At 37.6% G+C, this 23,709-nt stretch overlaps 1 protein-coding gene across 1 annotated transcript in view; it reads right to left on the bottom strand.

Moving 5' to 3' along the window:
* Window positions 1-445: 445 nt before the first annotated feature.
* LOC134211003 (cubilin homolog) overlaps window positions 446-23,709 on the bottom strand; it is a 67,042-nt gene continuing 43,778 nt past the window's right edge. The window contains exons 10-14 of the mRNA XM_062687508.1: window positions 21,507-21,839; window positions 21,265-21,449; window positions 16,818-21,188; window positions 16,676-16,762; window positions 446-1,535 (exon numbers count right to left, since the gene is read on the bottom strand). Of these exons, the coding sequence (XP_062543492.1) occupies window positions 678-1,535; window positions 16,676-16,762; window positions 16,818-21,188; window positions 21,265-21,449; window positions 21,507-21,839 (5,834 nt within the window). The 3' untranslated portion in view covers window positions 446-677. The remainder of the gene's footprint in view (window positions 1,536-16,675; window positions 16,763-16,817; window positions 21,189-21,264; window positions 21,450-21,506; window positions 21,840-23,709) is intronic.

Below are 23,709 nucleotides of genomic sequence, written 5' to 3'. Positions count from 1 at the left end.
CTTTTCGACTTCAATTTTTTTTTCGTTAGTAGATATCTCAATACATTGCAACCAGTGTTGTAAAATGTCATTTGCATTCGTTTGTATAATTTTCCCAGAACTTGTTTCAGAAGGTAGCTATCAATTCATGTTGTATGATGAACTTATAGCGGTTAAATGGGCCTACAACTTTGTCTAACGAGACTTTGCTGTAAATATGTAATCTGGGGCGTGGGAGGCAAAATGTCATTCAAATGACATTATGTCAAATGACACGTGACATTTTGGAGAGTTTTCCTCCAGCCTTTGATGTTATACTTAGAGCAATGTACCCTTGGACAAAAATATAACCCTACTCAAGCGTTATGAGTACATTCAAAATTATGGAAGAAATTTTGCTTCTAAAGAAAGTTATGAGCAAATTAGTCAAATGACATGCAGATGACATTTTACAAGCCTGATTGCAACCCATGTGCAATGCGTTCTAAAGAGAATTGCTTTCTCATGTAAGTCTTTTATAATAATGATCATGAAAATATTTATATCTTTTTGATTTAATTTAATGGAATTTCGGATTGCTGTTATGTTTTACAACATTTGGGTTCTCATGTTATAAAAATTGATGCAAGTTTCTGAATTTCTATCCAAGTTTATTACTGTTTGTTATATTTCTTTGTATGATCAATTGCACGGAATCTCTACCACTCATTGACTACCGCATCCTTTTCTACTGCCATGTATTTTGCTAACCACCCTGTGCCGCCAAAGTTCTGAGTCTGCTTGTGCAGTACCTGCAATATGCTACTCTCACTAACATAAGTGGCCGGCTTATCCGCTCCACAATGCTTACGAGCTACCCTTTTCTCACCACCCTTAACTTCTATGAATTCAACATAATCCGTACCACATGTAGTTGTACTGCCCATTTCAAAAACATCAAACTTCAGTGCTATGCGCAAGTTGTTGGGAACCGTAATCGTGAACAGACAATCCTTCCGAGTGCGGTTATTGTTTGGATACATTGGACTGCTGAATACTCCTCCGTAGTTGAACATCTCTCCGCCACAGCCGCGCCCTTGATCCGTAGCCAAATATGAAGCATCGATAAGAGTCGATACCTCAGTCACTGCAGGAAATTCTATCCTCAACGAATTACTTTCCGAGAACACCGGGTTCGGCGTAGCATAGGTGCATAATGTAGCCACCTGATTTTCCGTCCCTATACCATCGTAAATGCGGATACCATGCTTTTCGCAATCCGCAACATGAGTGTAGGTAATAACGAAATATAGCGCGATGGTGTAGTTCTCCGGGACCTGAATCGTGATCGTACAGTGCTCCTTTCGTACGACGTAATCACTAGAGATGCGGCCTTGCAGACGTGTGAAGTTCCGAGCACAGTAATGGTTCTCCTGCACGGATAACTGGAATCCGCTGTCTTCGATACGTTCGTTACTTTCGAACTTAACGTAGAGCTTGTTCGAGAGAGAATGATAAGTTGACGGGATACTGCCAGAGCCGCAGTATATGTGATGAGAGTTGGGATTCCGGGTACCCTGAGAAATTAAGAAAAAGTGTTAAAAGCACGGTATCATATAAGTTATGGATGCAGTTAAAACATCTTCTTATCCATGATTAAAAACAAAGATCTCTGTAGCTGAAAAAGAATATTTAGATAACCACGACGAATGCATACGGGGTCAGACAAATATCCGTTATGCAGGATTCTACACATAAAGTCATCGCTTCGATGAGCCGAAAATTTTATCAAGAACTCCTTTGCTTTTCTTCGAAAAAAGCTGCGTAATTACGAACCCTGCATTTTAACTATGTGCGAGTATCCTGGTAGACCACGAGAAGGGCATTAAACCGATGAGAGAAATGACCACTAGTCGTCCGAGATCATCTTGAATTCTGATGGTTATCGCTGCAATCAAAAGGAAGATTCGGGCGAAGCCAGCGCGTTCAATGACTTCATGGTTCGAAAGATTGTAGAGGAAGATTGCGAGGCGATGTGGATGGCATGGAAAACACTCACATGATTCCCAACCGCATCCGGGAGCTACAAGTCGAGCAATGCACAATGGGGAAATTCAATTTCAAAGGTGGAAAAAATTGATAACTTTCTTCACGAACAACTTACAGAAGAGATCAAGAGCTTATTCGAAAGGGAATTTTGCAAAGAATTCAGTGAGTGCTGTTTCATGGACATGGAACACTTCTGTATGTAGTTATTGAGCTCGTTTTGCCCTAATGCCCCATATATCGCAAGTTTCCAAACTATTTGTCATTTAATTTTTAAGACATTGTTCTAAAATTGTGTTTATCTCTTAACTGTGGATCCACAGAAGGGCACTAAATGTATTTTGTTGGTAAAAGTTGGAAATTTAAGGGATTTTGGGATCAAATAAGCATCAAAGTCCATTTTATGTGCAATTTTCATGTATTCTGTAAAAAATAGTAATATTTACAGATAAGTGTTGATATTATTGTCTCAAAGTGTTGAACAGATATTGACAAATGTTTGCCGAACAAAAATTAATGAAATAAATCGTTTCACAAATGTTTTATTTGGTTATTTAGTGAGTAAAAAACGATTTTTAAAAACTTTTGAATAGCACCGATGCCAAACATTTCCAAACCATACCCGATTGCACAACTAGACAAGAATAGTCATATGTTATGAGTCTTGATGTGATCATAGATAGGAGGTGATGGGAGATACTCTTTTTTCTTATCTTTTTGCCCAAATTCCCCTATGAAATAATATAGCTCAATGATTCTGAGGAAGGAAATGATGTAGTAATGTTAATTTAATTGATATTTTCCAATGATATAATGAAAATAACAAATAATCATATAATTCATTAAAAATATTGAATTATAGGGTATTTAGGGGTCATACAGCTCATTAAATGTAACTTTTTATACAAAATATGATAATTTTTTTCACGGGCGACTCACAGAGAAGATTAAGGGCTTATTCCAAAGGGAATTTACCAAGAAATTCATGAGTGATGTTTTATAGACGCGAGACACTTCTGAATGTAATTATTGAGCTCATTTTGCCCCAATGTCCCATTCATCACAGTTTATTATATTGTTCATGCTTTTATCTTCAAAGTATTGTACTAAAGATGTGTTCTACTCTTTATTATAGATCCATTCATAGCACTATACATGCTTTGTTGGTAAAAGTTGGATATTTAAGGGATTTTGGGGTTAAATAAGTATTAAATTGCACTTTACGTGAATTTTTTTATGTATTCTGTAAAAATATTATTAATCTCCCAAAATGTTCTACAGACATTGATAAATTTTTGCGAAACAATTACTAATGAAGTAAATCATTTCGCAAGTGTTTTGTTTAGTGATTTATTGGGTAGACCCCGATTTTTTAAATGCTTCTGAAAAGTGCCGATCATTCCCAAACCATACCCGTTTGCACAACTAGATAAGAGTAAATATATTAGTCGATGTGATAATAGATAGGAATAGATAGGAAATATTCTTTTCTCATGACGTTTCACCCAAATTCCTCTTATGAAATAATATAGCTCAATGATTCTGGGTTAAGAAATGATGGAGTAACATTGATTCAATTATAATTTGTCAATGATACTATAAAAATAACAAATATTCGTAGATTGCATTGAAAAAAAAATCCAAGGGATCAGAGCTCAGAAGCTTTTTTTTAAATACATAATTATTGAATTTTTTCACTTATTTGTCCCAAAATGCCTTAAAAATCCATTTTTAATGTAATATATGAATATTTGTCTTTTTTAGGGTATCAATTTCTGTTAAAAAAATTATGACAATAATATCAGCTATTCACTATCCAACAAAATTGAGCTTTTTTTCGCTCCCTTCAACCATTTTTAATGTACTCAATAGATTTTTTTACGCTGAATTCAGGTACGTATTCAGATTTTCTGTAACACGTCCAGTTTTTGAGAAAAACGCATTTTAATTCACGAAAGTACGTATTTTCATAGAAATTTGGTTTCTCTCCTCTGCAAAGCTGAATTTCGGCTCCTCACTTTTAGAATAAAGTTTGAATTTTGTAGAATGGGCCTTGTAGAATGCATGTGGGTTGTTGGATTTCATTGGGCACGTATATTTGTTGTGAAAAACGGAATTTCATTCACAAAAGTACGTATTTTCAAAGGAATTTGCTTCCTCTCCTCTGCAAAACGGAATTTCGACTCCTCACTTTAAGAATAAAGTTTGAATTTGGTAGAATGGGCCTTGTAGAATGCATGTGGGTTGTTGGATTTCATTTGGGACGTACATTTGTTGTGAAAAACGGAATTTCATTCACAAAAGTACGTATTTTCAAAGGAATTTGCTTCCTCTCCTCTGCAAAACGGAATTTCGACTCCTCACTTTAAGAATAAAGTTTGAATTTGGTAGAATGGGCCTTGTAGAATGCATGTGGGTTGTTGGATTTCATTTGGCTCGTACATTTGTTGTGAAAAACGGAATTTCATTCACAAAAGTACGTATTTTCAAAGGAATTTGCTTCCTCTCCTCTGCAAAACGGAATTTCGACTCCTCACTTTAAGAATAAAGTTTGAATTTGGTAGAATGGGCCTTGTAGAATGCATGTGGGTTGTTGGATTTCATTGGGCACGTATATTTGTTGTGAAAAACGGAATTTCATTCACAAAAGTACGTATTTTCAAAGGAATTTGCTTCCTCTTCTCTGCAAAACGGAATTTCGGCTCCTCACTTTTAGAATAAAGTTTGAATTTTGTAGAATGGGCCTTGTAGAATGCATGTGGGTTGTTGGATTTCATTTGGGACGTACATTTGTTGTGAAAAACGGAATTTCATTCACAAAAGTACGTATTTTCAAAGGAATTTGCTTCCTCTCCTCTGCAAAACGGAATTTCGGCTCCTCACTTTTAGAATAAAGTTTGAATTTTGTAGAATGGGCCTTGTAGAATGCATGTGGGTTGTTGGATTTCATTGGGCACGTATATTTGTTGTGAAAAACGGAATTTCATTCACAAAAGTACGTATTTTCAAAGGAATTTGCTTCCTCTTCTCTGCAAAACGGAATTTCGGCTCCTCACTTTTAGAATAAAGTTTGAATTTTGTAGAATGGGCCTTGTAGAATGCATGTGGGTTGTTGGATTTCATTTGGGACGTACATTTGTTGTGAAAAACGGAATTTCATTCACAAAAGTACGTATTTTCAAAGGAATTTGCTTCCTCTCCTCTGCAAAACGGAATTTCGACTCCTCACTTTAAGAATAAAGTTTGAATTTGGTAGAATGGGCCTTGTAGAATGTATGTGGGTTGTTGGATTTCATTTGGCACGTACATTTGTTGTGAAAAACGGAATTTCATTCACAAAAGTACATCTTTTCATAGAAATTTGGTTTCTCTCCTCTGCAAAGCTGAATTTCGACTCCTCACTTTCAGAATAAAGTTTGAATTTGGTAGAATGGGCCTTGTAGAATGCATGTGGGTTGTTGGATTTCATTGGGCACGTACATTTGTTGTGAAAAACGGAATTTCATTCACAAAAGTACGTATTTTCAAAGGAATTTGCTTCCTCTCCTCTGCAAAACGGAATTTCGACTCCTCACTTTAAGAATAAAGTTTGAATTTGGTAGAATGGGCCTTGTAGAATGTATGTGGGTTGTTGGATTTCATTTGGCACGTACATTTGTTGTGAAAAACGGAATTTCATTCACAAAAGTACGTCTTTTATGAAATTTGGTTTCTCTCTTCTGCAAAGCTGAATTTCGGCTCCTCACTTTTAGAATAAAGTTTGAATTTTGTAGAATGGGCATTGTAGAATGCATGGGGTTGTTAGTTTATTGGGCACGTACATTTGTTGTGAAAAACGGAATTTCAATTCACAAAAGTACATATTTTCAATGAAATTTGATTCCTCTCCTCTGCAAAAGTTGAATTACGACTCCTTACTTTAAGAATAAAGTTTGAATTTGGCAGAATAGACCTTGCAGAATGCAAATGGGTTGTTGGATGACATTTGTGATTGATTTGTTGTGAAAAACGGATTTTTTAGCTTCACAAAAGAGAGAAGCCGAATTTCTATGAAAATACGTACTTTTGTGAATTCAATTCCGTTTTTCACAACAAACGAACGAGCCAAATGAAATCCAACAACCCAAATGCATTCCACAAGGCCCATTCTACAAAATTCAAACTTTATTCTAAAAGTGAGGAGCTGAAATTCAGCTTTGCAGAGGAGAGAACCCAATTTCTATGAAAAGACGTACTTTTGTGAATTTAATTCCGTTTTTCACAACAATTGAACGTGCCAAATGAAATCCAACAACCCACATGTATTCTACAAGGCCCATTCTACAAAATTCAAACTTTATTCTGAAAGTGAGGAGCCGAAATTCCGTTTTGCAGAGGAGAAGAAGCAAAATCCTTTGAAAAGACGTACTTTTGTGAATGAAATTTCGTTTTTCACAACAAATGTACGTGCCAAATGAAATCCAACAACCCATATGCATTCTACAAGGCCCATTCTGTAAAATTCAAACTTTATTCTAAAAGTGAGGAGCCGAAATTCAGCTTTGTAGAGGAGAGAAAACAAATTTCTATGAAAAGACGTACTTTTGTGAATTAAATTCCGTTTTTCACAACAAATGAACGTGCCAAATGAAATCCAACAAGCCACATGCATTCTACAAGGCCCATTCTACAAAATTCAATCTTTATTCTGAAAGTGAGGAGCCGAAATTCCGCTTTGCAGAGGAGAGAAAGCAAATTTCTATGAAAATACGTACTTTTGTGAATTCAATTCCGTTTTTCACAACAAACGAACGAGCCAAATGAAATCCAACAACCCAAATGCATTCCACAAGGCCCATTCTACAAAATTCAAACTTTATTCTGAAAGTGAGGAGCCGAAATTCCGTTTTGCAGAGGAGAAGAAGCAAAATCCTTTGAAAAGACGTACTTTTGTGAATGAAATTTCGTTTTTCACAACAAATGTACGTGCCAAATGAAATCCAACAACCCACATGTATTCTACAAGGCCCATTCTACAAAATTCAAACTTTATTCTGAAAGTGAGGAGCCGAAATTCCGCTTTGCAGAGGAGAGAAAGCAAATTTCTATGAAAATACGTACTTTTGTGAATTCAATTCCGTTTTTCACAACAAACGAACGAGCCAAATGAAATCCAACAACCCAAATGCATTCCACAAGGCCCATTCTACAAAATTCAAACTTTATTCTAAAAGTGAGGAGCCGAAATTCAGCTTTGCAGAGGAGAGAACCCAATTTCTATGAAAAGACGTACTTTTGTGAATTAAATTCCGTTTTTCACAACAAATGAACGTGCCAAATGAAATCCAACAAGCCACATGCATTCTACAAGGCCCATTCTACAAAATTCAATCTTTATTCTGAAAGTGAGGAGCCGAAATTCCGCTTTGCAGAGGAGAGAAAGCAAATTCCTATGAAAATACGTACTTTTGTGAATTCAATTCCGTTTTTCACAACAAACGAACGAGCCAAATGAAATCCAACAACCCAAATGCATTCCACAAGGCCCATTCTACAAAATTCAAACTTGATTCTGAAAGTGAGGAGCCGAAATTCCGTTTTGCAGAGGAGAAGAAGCAAAATCCTTTGAAAATACGTACTTTTGTGAATGAAATTCCGTTTTTCACAACAAATGAACATGTCAAATAATATTCAACAGCTTACTTAGATCTTGTACGATTTCTTCTATTTAATTCAAACCTCTTTCTCAAAGTTATAAACCGAAAACCAGCTTTACAGAACAGAGAAACCAAATTCCCATAAGAATACGTAGTTTTGTAAATTTAAACCCGTTTTTCTCAAAAACTGGACGTGTTACAAAAAATCTGAATACATGACTGAATTCAGCGAAGAAAAATCTTTCAAGTACACTAAGAATGGTTGAAGGGAGTAAAACACTGTTGACTAGTGTTATCTGTAAATATCTGAATAATCAATAGGCTGTTGACAATATGTAGAGCTACATCAAAGCTTACAAATTTTCAAATCACCGTATATTAACCCTAAATGATCATTCGACGTAATATAGTGCAAATGATTTCTAGGGTATTATTTTTTTTACAGAATATGTACATGAAAAATTTACATAGATGCAGTTTGATGATTGTTTGACCCCAAAATCCCTTAAATTTCCAACTTTTACCAACAAAAGATATTTAGTGCTCTTCTGTGGATCTACATTGAAGAGATAAACACAATTTTAGAACAATGTCTTAAAGATAAAATGACAAATAGTTTGGAAACTCGCGATATATGGGGCATTAGGGCAAAACGAGCTCAATAACTACATAAGAAGTCCACGTCCATGAAACAGCACTCACTGAACTCTTTGCCAAATTCCCTTTGGAATAAGCTCTTGATCTCTTCTGTAAGTTGTTCGTGAAGAAAGTTATCAATTTTTTCCACCTTTGAAATCGAATTTCCCCATTGTGCAATGTAACAAAATCTTTAACTTCCTCAAGCTTCCTTATTTGTATTGATTTAAAGGCTCAATCGCCATCAGGCATAACGACCGATTCAAAAAAAAAAAAATTTCTTTGTCAACTAGACATTGCTTCCTGTCAAATGCAACTTGTTGCGAGAAAATCGGTTGAGTATCACCTTTATGAATATTTGGCTCAGTGTTGGTGAAATCATGCTCAAATCTCATTCGCTAAAGCCTCATGAACGAGCTGACTCGCCTGCGATTCTGCATGCAGAGCATCTTGCATGAGTTTTTCACGCAGAATCGCATCGTTTCGCTCATTCGTCGAAAAATGATTTCGCTTCAAAACGTGTCAATACACAATCGAAGCGTGTTTTATGTTTACGTATGGATTTGTTATCCATTGTATCAAGCAAAGGAATAACATTAATTTAATTTAACGAAGAAGTACACACAAAAATCACGCAATGATGCAAATCGCGAGTCGAATCATGGACGATTCTCTGGGCCAAGTAAATGTTCAATGAGTAAATGTTCAATGTGTTATGTCTGTTTGTCTGTGATGTATGCTTATGCCACAGAGAAACAGACGTAGGCTGACCAGATCGTTTCGGTAAAAAAAACGGGACAAACGCACTTGCAAAACGGGACATGCAGAAAAACCTTGTGACAAAATTCAAGAGCTGTGAAAATTTCTAAATTAATGGGCTTCATTTTAATTTTCCGTTTAAGAAGTTAGAGGAACAATTTAGAATGAATCATTCACCACCACCATTGTATTAAGTTAGAACTATTGAGAAATGGACTGTACATATCTTATTCGATTTTAAGAACGGCTACGTAGTCTTGAAGATTGGAACACGATATATATTTATCCGACGTTTCGACACGGGGATGGTGTCGAAACGTCGGATAAATATACATCTTGTTTCAATCTCCAAGACTGCGTAGCCGTGCTTAAAATCGAAGTATTAAGTTAGTTGTTGAAAAATACTATAATAAAAATATTTCACTATTCAAGGGGGCGCGGACACAAACACAAAGGAACAAAAAACTCCGAATTTTTTTAAATATTTTTTAAAAATTTTGAGATTTTGAAATTTTATTTCAATCCATCTTAAATATTCATTATGAATTCATTACTGACGAATATCAAAAACTTTTCATTCTGAAAAATTGAAAATAATAAAAAGTAGTCGAAGTACCCTGTCTAAAGCTAGTACTTTAGTGGGCATTAGAGAGATAAGAAAAAATAATTTTAGAAAAAAAAGTCAAGAGACAAATGCGAAAAGAGCAATAAGGTTGGATTATTAATTTCCCGTGCTAAAACCCTTTTTCATGAATATAAGTGAGAGAAAATCTGCGGATAAGAATAACAAGAATCTTTACAAGGAACGAACATTTAAAAAATGTAATTTTAAATATTTACATGAATATGGTTGGCGTATGTGAATGAATGTCCAATTTATTAAATTCACAGTCTTTTTTGGTCGAAATTGATTTAAATGACGCCAAAATTAGCCTTACACCTCGGGACTCAATTTCGTCGCAAAAAGTAAAACAAATCCTGGCTAAATTATAGACTGGTTTACAGCTCGGACTCTCGGAGATTTCCACCGGATTGTATTTTAAATCGGGCCGGAATTCTAATTTTCTGCAACGGATTCCCATAAATCCCGCCAACACATATGGAAGCGAAATTTGCAGACAAGCTTTTAATCTGTAAACTAGCCTTAAAGTATACGTATACGTGAGGACCAAAATCCGAACAAATTTTCCCTTCGCTTGAAACTGCCATAAATTCGATTTTCTTCAACTGATTTATAATTTATTTTTTAATGTCGTCGTTTTTTTACAGTGGATGATATCGAAATATTCAGAAAGACTTTGAATGATTCTTAATGTTTCGAAAAGAATCATACAATAAAAAAATATGTCTTCGGAATAAGCAAAAAAAAGTCATTGAAATGAAACTGTATGAAAAAATCTCTCATTGTCACCTGCTGTTATTAACTAATGTGACCAGCAAGCGTCACATTAGGAGGGGAGGGGAGGGGCCCTCCTTAGCCGTGCGGTAAGACGCGCGGCTACAAAGCAAGACCATGCTGAGGGTGGCTGGGTTCGATTCCCGGTGCCGGTCTAGGCAATTTTCGGATTGGAAATTGTCTCGACTTCCCTGGGCATAAAAGTATCATCGTGTTAGCCTCATGATATTACGAATGCAAAAATGGTAACCTGGCTAGGAAACCTCGCAGTTAATAACTGTGGAAGTGCTTAATGAACACTAAGCTGCGAGGCGGCTCTGTCCCAGTGTGGGGATGTAATGCCAATAAGAAGAAGAAGACCAGCAAGCGTCCTGCGAAACGCGGGACGCCTATCTGGATTGCGTCACTGGCTGAAAAGTGCATTTTGCATAGATTTTGACCTAAAACAATTGGAAAAATAATTTCAAGGCTGTATGAATTGTAATAAATTTGTAAAATGAAGTTGAAAAATGCAGATATCTGACGTCTGGTCACATTATCATTAACTGTTGAAAAAACGTGACGAATTGAGGATTTTTTAGATTACGACGGGACAGCGCAATAAGGTCTAAAGAACGGAACGTTACAGACGTCTCACTCTACACATGTACCATTGTTCATCTTTTTAACGAAAAGATATTTTAGTTACCAGATAAAAGGTTCCCCCAAACACACGCGATGCGCCAGTCGCGACGCGATTCTATCGCTTGGCGACAGCGATTCTGTCGTCGGTAATATGGAAGCGTAAATACCAAATTGCTTGCAGCGACCCAACGATAGAATCGCGGCGACTAGTTGTCGCCGTCGCGGCGATGAAATCGCTTAGGTCTGGGGAAGCCTAAAGATTGTCGCTGTCGTCGCTGTCCGGAACATCTTTTGCTGGCGAGGATAGGGGAGCTAAATGTCAAAGAAGGAAAATCTATACGATTTGACAGCTTGGTACCCAACATGTTCCGGACAGCAGAACAAAGGGAACCGAAGCGACAATCTTTATCTAGTAACTAAAATGTCCTTTTTTAACGGTATTAAAATTAAATTGTTTGTAGGTGGTCGATCGGCCACCAATAGCGCTTCCATCGCTTTTGCTCGTGTTTGACGTTTGCCTACTACCGCCACCTGGTTGCCGCTTGTCCGCCTACACGGAAGAAAAAAAGTACCCAAAATTGAGTATTTTTAAACTTTTGCATTGAGCATTGTGCAATGTGCATTAAGCATTGAGCGATAATGCTTCCGTGGCGATGGTTTTGGCTGCATTTTGTACTAAGTGAGATGTCTGCTCATAACCGAAAAAACAACATTCCAACACTTTTCCATGAGAACCTTCTTTAATGGCTTAAGTACTGTATCGTGTGATTTCGAACTTTTTGTACAACGATCCCATGGATTTCCAATAGGGTTGAGGCCTGGGGATTTGAGGAGGATGCGGTTGCTTCGATTTGACATTGCACAGTAACCACTTATTGACGAGATTGGAAGAATGTTTTGTACTGTTGTTTTGGTCAAACTCAAAATTGAATGTATGATCCAATTTAACGGCTTTTGATTCCAATGTATCCTTCAAAATGTCCAAATAAATAAAAGGGTCCTTAGAACTATTGATAAACGTTTGGTTTCTGGTGCCGTTTGCACTGAAATCACCCCAAACCCCAAAAAGTTGGTTTGCGCCATATTCCAACCAGTGCGTCGGTCTCGAAAAAAGTTTTTATTTTCTCCTATGTAGGTATATATGTAAAGCCTGTCCACGTTCAATTTCGGACACTGAGACAATGTCCAATTTATTTTTGGCTATTTATCTCTTTGGACAAGAATGAAAACGCGCTGAAAGAATAACATAAAGCGGAGAGATTCAACTGTCATGTAAATTGAACTACTCAGTGGTTTGTAATTTTTTTTAAAAATCACTATGGATGATGTGTGTACGAAATTTAACGTGGACAGGCTTTATGTATGTAGTTATCCACCATCCTGGCTTGCGTCTTGAAGTTTTTATTTTCTCTCCTCCGTCAAAATGACATTCTCCCAGAACTCTTGCGGCTCAGCTACATATTTTTCAGCATAATCCAGTCGCTTGTCCATATTCTTTGCAGATATGAACATTGAGCGGTCAGTCCGGGAGCAGATTCAGGTGATTTTGTTGTTTGAATGTTTTGTATCACAGAATTTACCGACGATCGCGACCGGAGACCAAAGTGTACTGTGATAGTTGACAGACGTAAAAAAAATCTTCCCGTCAAATTCAGCTACATTAATTTCTGAAGTTATTGACTGATTTTCCCAACTAACAATTTTGATGCTAAAAGCTTCAACTTCTAGCCTTTGGCTGTATAATATTTGAATAAAAGCAGCCAATGCTGAATAAAAGAAAAGCCTCCGCGAATAATCCCTTAAACTTCAACTCGACTATTACCCAAATATCTATCAGCTAGTCAGTTTGTGCCGAATATATTTCATCTTTTATCGTTTATGCAGCTTTCATATAGTCATAAAATAGCTCTGCCTGAATTAGCAACAAAGTTTATCGGTTAAGAGCTCATGTATGTAATTAGGTTGCTTGTTAGTAACTTCCCATATTACGATGAGTAGCATTCATAATGAAAACGTTTTCACTGTTGTTATAACACTAACAGTGTAACGTAATGGCACTATAAATGAACTAACGAAGCTTTTAAGCAACTTCTGTATCTTTGAAGATTACAGAACGTTTAAGTAAACCTTATACTGCTTCTTTTAATAGCTTATCAGTATGGAACGTCAAAACCACAATGTTTACATTTGATTTTTGTTGCCGGAGCTGTGTATGAGCTATTGATTTCTTTAATGCAGCTACAAAGGTATTCTCCTGCTCTTATAGTAACTGACAAAGCGCTGTCATTAATGCTAGCAGATAGTGTGAAAACAAGCCATTTAGAAGCCATATTGCTGCTGACGGCTACTGTTAAACGATTATCAGCAGAGTAGCATCTATACAGATCGAGAAAATGTTGCCAAAAAACAATTTCAGCGATTGATGATGCATAAAAGTTAGCCCACAAAACATGCTGACAGATGTTTGAATAATGGTTGAAATAATGCTGAAAGCATAATTTTTAAGCTTATGTGCTGAAAGCAGCATGTAGGCCTCTTTCTAACGTTTATACAGCATGAATCTGAAAATGCGTTAGTAAAACAACCTGTAGGGTATGCGAAGAAGCACATCCGTACTTTTCTTTGTGATTTACATATGTCAAAGTGACGGTGATGACAGAGCAGCGGCCATTGAATCAGGAGATCAGGAGTTCGAATCTAGGTAGCAACAAAATTGATATTTGAGTTTTCACAAAAAAAAACATTAAAAACTCCGAAATTTACTCTCCTCTTAAATAATATTTAATCAAATTGAATTCAGTGGCTGTATAAAACTTATTTAACAGATTTAAAAAATCTGAATAAGCGCCATTGAAGCGAATTATATTACTAAATGGTTTAATAAAGATTGAGAAAAAATTGTGTAACATGCTGTAAAGTAGTTGTGCAGGCACGTCAAAAACAGCTGAATAGATTCGCCAGATTTGCTGGTAAAAGCATTGAATAGAAGTTCTTGATCATATGTATAGCACACATATTCAGCTTGAAGCCATATAGACGAGTTGAAATAACATTTACATTCACATTAAATGTTAGTTGGGTTCAAGCTCAAATCAGACTTTAATCAGAGGTTAATAGGTATCCCAAGTCAAAGTGAAAGCCGATATTGTAAAAGTTTACGGCTCCTACGAAAAGCACTCACTTGCTGCACTTGCTCGTGGATATCTACAAGGTAGTCTGGAAGAAGCAAATAGCTGAGAAGTTTTCGAAGCCAGGAAATCGGGAAATCGCTGCTGTTCAAACCGCACTTAGGAAACATGATCAAGATTATTTCGAATTTTGAACTGAAATTTTTTTAACACGGAACGCATCCCCCGTGTAAAAAAAGAATCGGGTGTACTGATTTATGGTGTAAAAGTCTACGCTTTCTATAGTAGAAGTTATTTATAGTTTAATAACTGTACATATACCCTATCGCATCTCACCGTGATCGCCCTTATTGTCGTTATCATCATCAGCACCAATTTAGACGAAAATTTGCGCCTCTTGATTGAAGTTGCCCTCACGAAGGGTTTCGTCAGTTACATTGCAGTATTCAATGGTCAGTGCGTAGCTGCAGTTTTCTCATTCTTAAACTTCAGTGTGTGAAAAATATACAGCGTAATAGGTTTTAACCACCGGATGTGAATGTGAAACGATTTTGAGACAATCGAATTAATAGCAAATGTGTAAGTATTACTGGAAAAGGAGCTAGGAAAATATGACTTTTATACCCTTAAATTTGAAAGGAAGCAAGGTTGGTATCGATCATTTAGTGGTCTGGGTTCGATCATTTGATAGGTTGTCTGGGACTGGTTCCAGCAGAATTTCAAAATGTGTTGTATGGTGACCTTCAAGTGCAAAGCTTTTTATGCGGCTCTGCAGGATAGTTTGCTGTTTGAATTCCACTAATAATTTTGTCATCATTTAGTATGAGTTACTTCAACTACCACCTCTGTTATTAGTGGAATTAAGACAATGAACGATTGGACATAGTTGTGGAGGAGCGTTTGCACTAGAAATCCACCATACAACACATTTTAAGGTTTTCCCGAGGTGAGCCAGCTTAGGGCTGAAAGCCTCGCAAATAAAGATAATAATAATAATAATGATAAACATTTTGAGGTTTAGTCTCTGGAATGGGTTGTTGACGGACTGCTAAAGGATCGAGTTCAGATTACTGAGTGATCAAATACATTCTCGAAAGGAAGCAATAAAGACTATAATAAGTATATACCGTGGACCCCCGATAATTTGAACGGTACCTCACTCAAATTAACGGGGCTCATTTTTAATTTGAACTTCTGGTTACTCTATGAGCATTAGAAAAACTGGTTTCTAGCTGCTCTCTTTGCTGGTTTGTTTTGATTCTGATAGAAATATCACGATGTTCCATGTTTCTTTTCTCGATTCCACGTACTAAATGATGTTTGAACCATTTTTAATTTGAAAGATGTTCAAACCAACGGGGTTTAAATTAAAAAGTGTTCATATTAAAAACGGTAATATTCCCGGGGGTCCATAGTATTATAAGTAAATAAGGTCAAACGTGGATGCAAACCCTTAAATGAACATTTTTCATAGAAAAACCTCGACGAATTTCAGGAAGTGTATAAATATCCCCTACAACTTTTTGATGAAAATGTGTTTTTTAATATAAAATTTCATGTTAAATGTTAATTATGCGTAAATGTCACGAATTTGGGGGCCTACATTTTTCTGTTATATTATGAAAGTTCAATAGAAAGATTAAATACTGTAAGTAAGTTGTTCTTACGTAACGTTCTCCGTAACGATTCCAACCACGAAAAATACAGAGCTATTGTAAGTAATTGTGGTATATTTTTATCGTCTTTTGTTATTTTGCTAGTTTTGTCTCGTCCCAGAGGGCGTGTAATGGCGCTTAAACCTAGGCTCTTATGTACACCGGTGTACAAAAATATTCGTCATGTTTTCATGGTGATGTTTATGAATTCATACGATTTTTTTGCCATCAGTGTATAAGCTAGGGCACTAGACTAAAAACTGTGTCCCATCCCAAGACGTCGAGGACCCAAGGAGTGTACATTAATCCTCTTAGCAAAGTCAGTCCCAACGATTCGTCAAACATCTTTCCCCCTGAATATGAAACGGATGGTACGGTGTCCTCTATTCTTCCTTTCGTGGATTCAGAACTCTTCGTTGTTCATGTTATTTATTACTAAATAATCTGATTGCCGAGTAATCAGGTAATCAGGGCCTGTCCGTTTTAATACTTGTGTCATATTTATGATATGCTGCAAATATTAATGCAGACAAGAAAATGCTTGGAAATACAACTGACATTTTTTCATAAAAATATATTAAGCTCTTTTAGTGGAATGTATTAAACCGTCTAAGACGAATTAAGTACTGTCCATTTAATTCCACCAGTTAATTTTCGTTATCTTTGCAGATACGTATTTCGACCACAACTGTGTGGTCGTCTTCAGTGTCTTGTACTTGACTCGACTCAAGTCGAGTCGAAAGAGCAATCCCGGTAGAATAGGAGTATTCGAAAAAAGGCCAATGTCGAGGTGCTCCCAATCTTGATTATTATGAAAACTTTACAAAATATACTTACGTGATAAAATGATGACTTATAAGCATGTGAGGATTTTCCACGGAATATGACGTCTTCTCCTAATCCTTCACTAATAAATGATTTCAACTGAAACAAAACATCATTATTATTAATTTCCTACAAATGGAAACCAAATACTTACATTTGCATCGAACACTTCGACCTTATCGGGACACATATCCAGATCATCGTCATAGCTCTGCAGCTTAAAATCTTTAAATTCAACGTTGATCGTTTTCCCTAATGGAACCTCCAAAAGCCATAAACATTTCATATTCGGTAAGTAATTCCCATTGCCGAAGTTTGGACTCTTTAGAATCGCCACTCGACCATCGGACACATTGTAGTAGGTTGCACCACAGCGAGACTCCACCAGCGATATAGTAGCATTGAAGCCGGTTCCTTGTCCAGTCGAATCGGTCACCATGCGCATAAACAAAGACGAAGTAAATGTTGTCGCCACTGATGGCAGCACATAACCGCAGAACTTTCCAATTAGTTCGGCGAATGGGCCCAATCCGTCACGTGCCTCCAGGAAGTTGCCAGAACAGTCCGTAGCATTCCGAGAGGAACCCAAAAGAAATTTGGTGAACAGCAGCTGCAAGTTGTACCCTGCTGGAGCTTTGAACGTGTATTGACAATCACGCAATGTGGGATCGTTGACATTTTGAACATTCAAGTTATAAGGCTTAGAATTCGGATCTAAAGTAATATGATGATCGCAGTCATCCACATATAGAACGACAGCCGAGAAACGATGATTACTTGTTGTAAACTGCTCCGATTTGTAGTAGACAATTCCGTTACTTCCTTTGATACTTATTGCAGGTGCGTGGGAGGTCAAGTTTCCGCATAGTGACGCCAGTTTTTGTTCGGGTTTCTTCTCGAGTCCTGTGTAAACTTCAATAGTATCGAAATAACATCCATCACTATGCTCAAGTTCAAAATCTTCAAACCGCACAATCACCTTTTTTCCGTTCGGAATTGTTATGTTCCATGTACAGTGCATAGTATTACCATAGCCACTAATTTTCGTAGTACTTTCTGGGCTCTCGATGCGCGTCGATTGTGTTATTAAGCCACCACAGCTATCCAGCTTGTACTCAAATTTGAATCCCCTAGACTCCAACCAACGGTCGGACTTGAAGACCACAGCAACTCTACCCTTGAATCTCATCCGACCTGGAGAGTTCTGCTTGCAATACGTTCCTTCCTTTTCCCATTGTAATGGTACTTGATAATCCACTGGCTTATACATAGTTATATTGTCGTACATACAAATCGATGTCTGCGGGCCATCTTCCAGTGCGAAATCCAAAAAGTTTATGTTGACTAGCGCACTTGACTCGTGAGCTACGAATGTGTAGTTGCACGTCACCAGACGGTCATAATTCATTGGATAATTTGGACTCATCATAACCCTTGATGTCTGATCGACTGTGTAAACTCCACCGCAGTTCTGTTCCCATTTGATGGTAAAACCATCACCTTCCACACTGGAGTCCGATCTGAATATCACTCTCATCAAAGCACCAGTTGAATTGAACGCTTTTGGCATATCCTTTCCGCAAACACGACCCATACTAGTCCAACTATCGTCAATACGGTCGAAAAATTCGATGTAATCTTTGGAGCAGTTGTCGCTTTTCTCCAGATTGAATCGATTGATAAAACTTATTCCTATATGATAACCTGTGTCTGCTCTGATTGTCCAAATGCACTCCATATTGGGAGCATATCTGCCCTGAACATTAGATAAACCAAAAGTATCAATATTCTTATGCAATGTTCCACCGCATCCGAAGGTCATATCCGAGAGCTTCAGTTCAAAGTCGCCCCTCGTTTTGCCATTTTCCGAGTGGTATTCAATAAACGCATAACGACCCTGTGTGATGATAGTTTCCACGCCAGTTCCTTTGCAAAATTTACCAAATAGCGGACTGTTCATGCTAGGACCGTTGTAAATTAACAGGAATTCATTATCGCATGAATCATTCAAATTTAAACTGGCAAACTCGATGCTAATCAGAGTGTTTTCTGGATAATCAACATTCCACGCGCAATCAACTGGCCCAACATGTCTGCTGAAGCTTGAACTTGAGATATTTTTTAATTCATTTCCAAACATACCACCGCATTGATGAATTTTGTATTGCAGCTTAAATTGCACATCGCCCAAGAATAAACCTTGACGAGCCAAAATATACATATCCGGAAAGGGAGATCGCACTATGTCACTATTGGTTCCATTTCCGCAATACTTCTTTAAAGCTGACGATTGACTTCCCATTACAGCGTTCCTTAAAACGAATACTCCTCTAGTGTTTAACGAACATGCAGAGTTGTATAATCCGGCCTTCATTTCATTGAAGTACAATGCCATCGTTCCGGCTTTTCTGCCATTTGCTTCGACTGTAAAAACTCCTGAAGATCGCCTGTACTCGCACATGAAACTTGTCTTATTAATTGGTGTAGCAATCATCCCTTCGCTTCCATCCAGATTTCCAACACATATAGATGGTTCATCGCTACTAAAGTGTAACTTGAATCCTCTGTTGTCGGACGAAATTCGAGACCAAAAGTTGATCATCATCTTGTTACTGCTCGAGTAGACTGGTTGATTATTGTAGGTCCCGCCCGTGACAAACCGTATCCGTGCCGAATAGTCAAATCCATGGTAAAATCCAACCCTCTGCATGTAACTAGCGCTAACTGTAGACAAATCAAGATCAACAAATTCCGCTTTGATACGCCGTCCTTCCGGTACCGTAATTCTCCACTCACAGAATCGTTGAAAACGCAATCCTCCATCGGGATATCCGGGACTGGTTACATCCCCAGATGCCGCGTTGATCTCACCGCCACATTGATCTGCGACCGAGTCAAAGGCGATTTTAAAGCCTCGATAGGAACTCTGCGGTGAATTAGTGGTGAATACGAGTTTTGCATGATTGCCGAAGGTAAACAATGATGTTGGAATCTGCGAACCGCAGAACGTTCCAATCAAAACTTCTGTAACGTTCTCACCAGGTATGACACTGTAAATTTTTATATTGTCGCTTGAGCAATTTATTCCGGATGGCAAATTAATATCTACAAAACTTAAATTCAGCACTGTATTCATACCACCAGAAACAAAATATTCGCAAACTGATTTGGCAGGATATCCGCCAAGTATAGGATAGTTCTTTGATTGAATGGTACCCTTTGGAGTATGGATAGATCCTCCACATTTGGCTATCGATACATTCAACTTGAATCCGTTCCCTGGGTCAGAGTTTTCAGTGAAGTATCGCACTCGCAGCATGTTGGAGGTCGACAACCTAGACGGTGCGGATTCTTGTGAACAAGCCTTTATCAGCACTTTGGAACTAGTAGTGCCACCATCTCTCACCTCAACAAATTCACTGGCACAGTTATGTGAAAACTTAAGCATAAACGGTTTGAACTCGTACTTGATTGTTTCTCCGGCCGGAGCCATAATTGTCCAAATACACTCGCTATGAGGATGCGGAACTTCTGGGAAATTTGGCGTAGTTAGCGTTAATGGTGAATTATTTTTCCTCAGAATTATGTTGCCACCGCAGTCTATACCAACCTCGCGATAAACAAGTTTAAATTGGTTGGTCGTTATATGCCCTGAGGTGAACTTAACAAATGCTCTATTACTAGACGTGTTCACCTTCGGGGGTATTTCATTTCCGCAATATGAACCCAACAGAGGAGAATACTCATCAATTCCGTTTTTGATGGATACAGAAGCGTCACAAGATTCCGTTTTCTGAAGCTTCATTAACACAAACTGGAATTCAATTGTCCGGCCTGGACGCACGGTAATATTCCACATACAGAACGAATCCAGCATTCTAGTTGTTTCATTGAAACGAGTTGGAAGTACTTCGATGACTCCATTTGACTCCGTCATGACACCGCCACATCGTCGAGATGCAACTCCAGTGAAGCCTGTTCGATTTGTGAAGTAATCCGTGCGAAAATCTACTTTCAGGAATGGTTTACCATGGAACATGGATTTCACTCGATATCCAAACGTACAAATCCTTTCCGGTTTAGACCACGAGAACAAATCCGGGGACGAAGAAATTTCTAAATAGTCTGTCAAACATGCATCGGTTTCTTCCAAGTCCACGTAACTTAATTGAAGGAAAGCATGTTCTGTTGGAGTTGCCGACTGGATTATCCAAGTACAATTCAAGTTAGCGCGATACCCAAATGGATAACCGGGGGATGTGATGTTGAAGGTTGTAACATTTTCGGAAAGTGAGACTACATTAGGACCACCACAGAAATAATCATCCATGTTAGTCTGTGTATCTGGTTGATCTGGCTTTCCAATTGTCTCCCAACTTAACGAGAATTTTGATGGCCCACTGGCGTCGGAATGATCCAGACGAATGAATACCACATTAGATGATGACTTGAACGGATCCGGCGGAGTTAGGCCACAGAGTTCTCCCTTCAAGGGCTCAGCAGTATCGTCGAAGCCATCGTAGATCTGATAATAAGTAAACAAACAATATTGAAATGAAATGCATATCTTGAAAAAAAAAATAAAAAAATAAAATAAATACCTCTAGTTGTCCTTCGCAAGTATCTATGAACTTAGCATCTATTTCGAAAACAGTGAATTTCATCGAAATAACAGATCCCACATCTACAATGATTCTCCAACTATGAACCTCATTCCGAGCGTAGTCGCGAGGGAACATGGGCGACGTTATTACACCTCCTCTACCACTGACTTCACTGAACATGTCTACAAAAGATTACTCGTTTTACAATACATTTTATGGTTAGTCACGTTAATACATACTGTACGAGTACTCAGCTAAGAAACCCTTCGCAACGCCTTGATTGCCAACTTGGAACTTGATCCAAAAACTATTTGCCGACGTCATATTGGTCGGAGACTCTTTGCCACAAAAATCCCCAATCAGTTTACCGCTGCCGGAAGTTTCCCTTATTTCCAGGTAATCGATGTTGCAATTTTCCGATTGCAGCATATCCAAAGACTGGAAATACAGCTGAACGGTATTTCCTGGCGATGCCTTCACCGTCCAGATGCACTCGATGTTCATTGGGTATGAGTTCGGATAGTTGGGCGATGCAAATTCACCGGAAAAGGAAGTCAACTCGCCTCCGCATGCTGAAATAGATGAAGGAAAGCAAAAGAGTTTTTACATACCATGCCTTTTGGTTAGCGATGTCAGTCGTTCTAAGCGTAATTGGCGTCCCATACTTTTCATAAAGCGGAAGATCCTCCACTGGTCCATTGGGTGTTGTGTGAATGTCCTGTCCGTTATCTTACGCTAGGAAATCTCTCTACTGCTAGGTATTCAATTGGTACGACCTCAGGGACTCCCGGCTCGCACCTTATTTTTGCTTTGATTATGTTGTGAGGAGTAGTTTTCAGATTAATATGCAATAAGTATTACCGTTAGCTGGAAGATATAGTTTAGAGCAATCGTCCAACTAAAACTCTTTAGAACTCAGAGAAGAGAAAATTTGAACGCACTGAGGCAACAAGTAGGCGATACATCAGCCCTTGGTACCACACAAGGAAACCAAAGGAACGGCTGGTATGATGGGGAGCCAAAACTACCAAAACATGATTTCGCAGATTGTATACTTTTTTTTGATCTCATTAAAAAGTAAGTAAACTATGTTTTCATGCGCACTGATTCAAAACTAATTTGAAAATGGTTTTCTTTGTTGTTAGAGCCGTCAAAGTGGCCCTAGTAGAAATGTGAAAAAATTTAAATTCCAAAAATGCGTAAAAAACAGATATCTACACCGTATGAAATGTTCTATTAATAGTCATACTGAAACCTTCTCATGGCACATTTCACATTTATAAAAAATGCTTTTCTTGTTTTTAGCCACTTGATTGGAAATTTCTAAAAATTCGACAATTTTAACAATGAAAAAAGTCTTTTTTCAACGCATGTCGCCACTACTTCACATGTACCACGTTACAGAGAACCATAAGACCTTTCAGGGAGCGTCGAGAAAGTTCGTCCATATTTGCACATTTCCAAATTTGAGCTATTTGAAAAAATGTCTAATTCGAGGTATTTTATTATAAGACTAGTAAAAAAACACTGATAGGTGGATATGTCACACCATTCACGTTTATTTGCACTCAATGCTAAAATCCCTGTCATATAAAACTTATTACGAACAAATCGGATGGGTATATGTGCCACAAATGTGTTTTTCATATACACTTTATGAAAATGTAGCATTTTGAACATAATTTTTGAACGCGTTAACCTAGTAGGCTCATTTTTTTTTAAAGAGAGACACAGGAATAAGCTGAAAACATTTTCTTTTGTGTTCGAATCGAATGAAGCAAGTTTTATGCTCATTTGTACAGGCACATGCTAACAAAACTACGCACATCAATACACAGTGTATAAATTCATATATACATACATATATACATGCAGAAATACATTATTAGCTCTTTTTGTATATCTAAAATATATTTTCTTCAAATGTCCATAAAAATTGTTTTTTTTTTGTGAACAGGGCTCCAATATCCCGTAAAATGGGCTAAATATTACTTTAAAACATTTTATTCCCTCTATATGGGACCCAGATAAGAAAATCTAGCAAAAAAAATGTTGAAATTAGTTTTGGCCAAATTTCGTCATTTTCCGACCATTGTGAATGAGTCGAAAAAGCGTCGTTTGTGACGTTAGATGGATTGAAGCAAAACGATGCGCTCTCTAATCTGCTATTTGACGTAGCTATGAAAGGTGCGATTCGAAGATCTGGTGTGCAAAGAAACGGAACCATCATCAACAAGTCTCATATGCTCTTTGGCGTTGCGGATGACATCGACATCATTGGTGTAGATCAGCGGTTCTCAACCTTTTTCTTGAGAGGTACCCCTTCGAACTTTAACATTAATGAGGTACCACCTATGTTTTTCGTTGTAACTGAAAATAATCGTAACTCTTAAGATATAAGAAAAATTGACCCGAAAACTAACGGAATATATGGCTCTTCAT

This window comes from Armigeres subalbatus, chromosome 2, assembly GCF_024139115.2.
Source record: "Armigeres subalbatus isolate Guangzhou_Male chromosome 2, GZ_Asu_2, whole genome shotgun sequence".
Taxonomy (NCBI): domain Eukaryota; kingdom Metazoa; phylum Arthropoda; class Insecta; order Diptera; family Culicidae; genus Armigeres; species Armigeres subalbatus.
Note: the sequence above shows the minus strand (reverse complement) of the source record. Positions and strands in the feature narration are given on the sequence as shown.